The sequence below is a fragment of the Coptis chinensis genome, chromosome 5 (assembly GCF_015680905.1).
Source record: "Coptis chinensis isolate HL-2020 chromosome 5, ASM1568090v1, whole genome shotgun sequence".
NCBI lineage: Eukaryota > Viridiplantae > Streptophyta > Magnoliopsida > Ranunculales > Ranunculaceae > Coptis > Coptis chinensis.
Window position 1 is genome coordinate 9783594 of NC_141460.1, and position 5933 is coordinate 9789526.

At 35.6% G+C, this 5933-nt stretch overlaps 1 protein-coding gene across 1 annotated transcript; it reads left to right on the top strand.

Moving 5' to 3' along the window:
- Positions 1–250: 250 nt before the first annotated feature.
- Positions 251–5675, top strand: LOC147496598 (uncharacterized). The gene is made up of 6 exons (XM_086562613.1): positions 251–722; positions 949–1605; positions 1718–1837; positions 2010–2259; positions 2577–2646; positions 5616–5675. Exons 1-6 carry the CDS (start codon positions 251–253, stop codon positions 5673–5675), a joined length of 1629 nt encoding a protein of 542 aa, XP_086418739.1.
- Positions 5676–5933: the final 258 nt, after the last annotated feature.

The window sequence follows — 5933 nt, forward strand, 5'->3', positions numbered from 1 at the left end:
CAGCTCAAGAAGGGAAAGAACTCAGTTATAGCAAGATCTCTAGACCATCTCACTCTCTATGTCCCAGGCATGATGTATAGGAGGTGATTTCAATAGTGTTTTACACTCAAATGAAAGGATAGGAGGAGATCCCACCCACCCTAGAGACATGGCTGATTTCTAGAATTGTGTAAATGCAACTAGTACTATTGATCTACAATACTCGGCCAATTTTTTCACCTGGACAAACAACTCTGAAGGAAGCCTGCGAATGAACTCTAAGATTGATAGATGTCTTGTCAACCTTCTATGGAGTTCATCTTTCCCTGCTTTTGTTGTTGAATTTAAAACAGAAGGGATTTTTTACCATACCCCTATGATCCTCACATTGTATGCAAGTACTAAGAAGGCCTATCCTTTAAGGTTCTCGAATGCTTGGACTTTACATTCATCTTTTACTTCAGTGGTGGAACAAGCTTGGGATTGTCATGTTCTTGGCAATCCAATCTCCATTATATCACAGAAACTTAAGGCCCTGAAATATTCATTAAAGACATTGTCTAAGCAACATTTCACTGACCTTTCAGGTAAAGTGGAAGATGCAAGAATCTCTCTGCACTCAATACAATTACAGCTTCAGCCTTCTCCACATAATGCAGTAATTATTCAACTTGAAAAGAAGGCTAGAAAGGACTATTGTGAACTTCTAGACATAGAACATGAAGATATAAGACAGAGAGCAGGTAACAAATACATAGTCCTTAGAGATAGGTGCAATGCCTATTTTCAATTCACAACATGGTGAAGGAAAGGAAATGCAATAACAAGATTTGGTCCATTCAGAATGATGGAGGGATCACAATGTCTGACCAATTCTTGAGAATAATTGGGAATTCTTCCAAAACCTCAAAGTTCACTCTAAAGTAAGTGTACAATAAGTTGTTATGTTTGAAGCATACATCATTGTAGAGGAAATTAAGGAAACACTCTTTAAAATGGATAGTTATAAAGCACCCGGTCCAGATGGATACAATGCTCACTTTTACAAGTTTTGCTGGACTCTGGTTGGTCAAGATTTCACTAGAGCTGTCCAATATATGATGTATTCAAAGAAAGTTCCTAAGGGAGTCAATTCAACTTACATATGTTTGGTATCTAAAATACCAAACCCTTCAAAAGCCACTGACTTTAGGCCCATTGCATGTTGTAACACCATATACAAATGTATCACTAAAGTATTGGCTAAGAGAATGAGAGAAGTCATGAACTCTCTAGTTGATAAGAACCAGACTGCATTCATTCTAGGGCGATCTATTCAAGATAATCTTTTACTGTCACACGAGCTTCTGAGAAAATACACAAGAAAAGGAATATCTCCTAGATGCTCTCTTAAAGTGGATATCAACAAGGTCTTTGATTTTGTGAGCTGGTCTGCCATTGAAGTAATGCTTATATGTCTTAACTTTCCATCTTCTATACTCCAATGGATTAAGATGTGCTACTCATCTCCATATTACTCAGTTCTTGTTAATGGAACTCCTGAAGGTTATTTCAAAGGCAAGAGAGGTCTTAGGCAGGGTGATCCCATATCCCCTTTTCTCTTTATCCTTACTATAGAGATCCTAAGTACTCTTTTGAAGGAAGGCTTAAACTCTAATTTCATAAAGGCTCATCCTAAATGCAAGAAAACAAAAACCATTAATGTCTATTTTGCTGATGATCTAATGCTCTTTCATAGGTGATCTTCAATCAATGGTTACAGTTAAAGTTATCATCTTCTCCTTTGAACAAATCACAGGACTCAAGATCAACACAAACAAAGCTACTCTCCTCACTGGAGGTTTTAATAATGATGAGAGTAAATTCTTAGCAAGCATTATGGGGGTGCAATTGGTTACACCACCTATTTTGTATCTTGGGTCGGGCTCCCCTAGTCTCATCAAGATTTGGTATAAGGGACTGTCAACCCCTTATTGAGAAAATAACAAAGAGAGTTCAAAACTGGAAGTCTAGATGTTTGTCTCATGCAGGTAGACTTGAGTTAGTTTTTTCTGTACTCTCCTCTTTTCATGTGTACTATGCAAATACATTTGTACTTCCTATGACATTGCTTGATGAAGTCACTAGAATCTGCAACAAATTTCTATGTAGCCCAGATATGGAGAAGGGAATGCATCATGCAAGTAAAGGAATAGCTGCTATGAGAATGACTGAAGGAGGTCTGAGCTTAATAGACCTCAAATTATGGAACAAAGCATCTTACTGTGTCTTAGTGTTCAAGTTAGTGTCTAAAGAAGATTATGCATGGAGCAACTGGATTTGGCATAATAATATCAAAGATCAATACTTCTGGAAGTTTAAGACACCTAGAGATTGCTCTTGGTCCTTGCACAACATCTTGAAAACAAGATAAACAACAAAAACTCTTATAAAGTATAACATTGCTAATAGAAAAAGGAATTTGGGTATGGTATTATGGTGTACATCTACTCTGCTCATTGATATGTCATGTGCATCTGATCTTCTGTTGGTCCCTCTAAATTCAAAAGTGAGCACTCTTATCACTAATAAAAATCTTTGAATGCTATTGTTAATAGCTTACCCGAAGGTGCTCTCAAGAAGAATATCTTAGAAACTGAGATTAACAATTACCTGGAGCATGATAAGGTAATCTGGACTCCTTATGTTAATGGCTTACTTTCTTCAAAAACCGCATATGATGTTTTGAGAGTCCTAAGAGAAAAAAGTTGTTTGATATAACATGGTTTGGGGAAAGTTTGTTATGCCAAAACATTCTTTCACAACTTGGCAACTCTTTGCCAATAGTCTGCCTACACAAGACAGACTGATCAAGAATAAAGTACTCACCCACTCATCATGTTGTCTCTGTAACAATTCAAGAGAAAACTCAAACCATCCTTTCTTTGATTGCCCATACTCAAACAATATTAATTTGGAGCAGTATCAAGTCTTTTATGGGTTTGAATGGCACTACTCTCACTTATAATAGGGAGTGGCACAACATTTTGAACTCATATTCATCTAACTCCATAGTTGCTAAGATATACAAAGTGTTTGTATGCGCTGCAATCTATTCCATATGGTCTGAAAGAAACTCGAGAAGATTTCAAAACACATCACAATCATGGCAGGTAGTTTATACTCGACTTATAAGTGATATGAAGACATATTTGCAAGGATATTTGGCTTCCACTAAAGTTCACCTTGATGTTAGAAGCCTCATCAATAGAATTGGCATTATTGTTGTATTCAAGGGACAAGTTTAGATACAATGTTCATGGACTAAACTAGTCGACACCAACACTGTCAAACTCAATGTTGATGGGTCACTAACTGATAGTAGTGTTGGCTCGGGTGGGACTATATATAAGAGATGGAAATGCTGATGTTTTGTTAGCTTACATTGGAAGTGGAGGCCAAAGCTCTGTCCTATATCAAGAGATGAAAGCTAAACATGAAGGACTAATTGGTTGTAAACTACTACACAAAAAAAGCATTGAAGTTGCCTCTGACTCCAAAAGGGCAATTCAGATTTTAATGAAAGAAGAAGGTGTGCCATGGATGTGCTAGAGTCTAAGAGTAGCTATATGGAATTTGCATCTAGGATGAGTAAAATAGGCTATGTACATGTTTATAGGGAGACTAATAGAGCTGCTGATTACCTCGCAACTCTAGAAATTGTTGATGGATATAACTATTGTGTGCCTCCCCTTGATGCTCAGTTGCTCAAGAATGTGAAGGAAGACAAAACATGAACTATCTATTTAAGATCTTAATAAAATAGGAGAGACTGTAACCTCAAGCTTCTTCCAAAAAAAAACTATGAATTCATGTCTAATGTTGATCTATTGTTTACCTACTAAAAGTAGATTATTTTTTAATAGACACTTGCTTTTTGAATGTAAATAATAGACGAAATGAACATATATTGATTGGAAAGTTTCATCACCCATACTTCTAGCATTTGTTCCTAGATATCAGCTTGATGATTTTGAATGGTTTACTTCACTACTTAGTAACTCCATTGTATCCAACCATCAATGATACTCCACCTATCCAAGGTTGTTGGGAAACACTCCTCTCAATCTTCATAATCTTACACTTATGTCACTAATTAATGTAAAATATATGTTTTACAGTGAAATTGCTTATGCTTATTTTTTTTGTAATGAAACTTCCCTACATCCTTCAAATAGTAGGAAAAATTAACTTTACTTATGAAACTCATTCAAATATGTTAAACTTTACTTAGATTTTATATCGTTATTATGGTTTATGTGGCTTTGACTTATACAATGCCCTGTATTTTTAGTTGCGGAAGGCGCATTCTCATGTGGGGTTTACGCTTCCATAGTTTATCTTAGGAAAACCAACTTTTAACTGTAAAACTCATATATATATGAATTGCATTAAACTTTACTTAAATTTTATATTATTATTATGGTTTATGCAGCCTTCGACTTATATGTACAATGCACCGTGTTTTTAGTTGCGGAAGGTGTATTTTGTACTTCATCTCATAGCCGTTGGATCTTTTGGGGGGGGGGGTAACCCTAACTAATCTTTGATTTTATGAGTGATGTGCCCACAAAACCCCAACAAAGTACCTTAGGTAGCCATTATTTGAAGTTTAAGTATGTTTTTTAAATGTCCAAATATGCGTAAATACTTAAGTGGCATGTCTTAAGAGACTATTGTATTCATCGTAAACCTCATCAGTTTTTTTTGGCAGTTATTCTAATCAGTGAAAACATTATGAAAGTTTTTTTCTTTTGGATATTTGACACATGTAGTCTTGCTCTGCATCAGCTATATTTGACCAATGTTAGTAGCAAAACCGTCAATTCTACACCATCACTTTATGGTTAACAACATGTGCCAAATGAATAATGAAATAGAAGGACATAATCTCCTCTGGTAATATGTTTGGAACTGCATAGGTAAAGCATAAGTAATTTGATGTATCTCTAATTGTGAGCAATGACATACTTTTTGGCAAAAAACGATCGACTAATCATGAGAAGCTTTTCTGTGCTTGGGGAAAGCAACTCACAATAAGGTATACGTATTCTATATTCGCACCTGTTATGTTTTTCTTTTTCAATAGGGTTAACAAGTATTCCCCCCTCAACCTAGTTAACCCTTTTCAATATATCCATATTAGTGTTATGAAGTCTTAAATTACATTGTTTGTTCATTACGTGGGGTTACATAACTTTTTTCAAGTACAGTTGAATTGATATTGACAAAAGTTAAGTGATATATATTTGTTACATTTTTAAAAAAACAAAAATTGACCAGATGATATAGCGCACTACAAATGGGTGCATTGTTTTTTCATACTTGGTTCGGAAATGATATAATGCTTTTGGACTATTGTTTTTTCACGTATTGGTGCTACACTAGCATATCTAGCAAGTGAAGACATGACCAATGGTCGTGAAAAGAGACCCAATAATTAGTTGCACAAAGCCTAAAGGCCGCGCAATTCATATGATAAACTCGGTGTATATGGTTTTGGACTTTTGGGTATGTTTCATTGCTATGGTAATCTTTTTGGGTATTATACTGTATGTTACTTTGATGATTTTTATGGTCTGTGGTATTTATTGCAGCATATTCAAAGCATATGGGTATTTGGTAGTAAGGTCATTCCAAGTAGCTTGCACTACTAAGACTAGAAAGACCACCATCACTATAACTAAGCTATGTTAGACCTGCAATGAATCACAAGTCCCTAAAATGTGTAGGTCGTCGGAGTTAAGGTTAGGAAGATATCGATATTGATGTGGGAGGCTCGGCAAGTTAAGAGCAATAGCATTTCTATCTGTCTCAAATGAAATTGATGTTAATCTTGAAGATGATATGATCTGAAATATAATGTCTAGTGAAGAGTAGGAGATGCACAGGAAATAGGCATGCTATTATTCCAC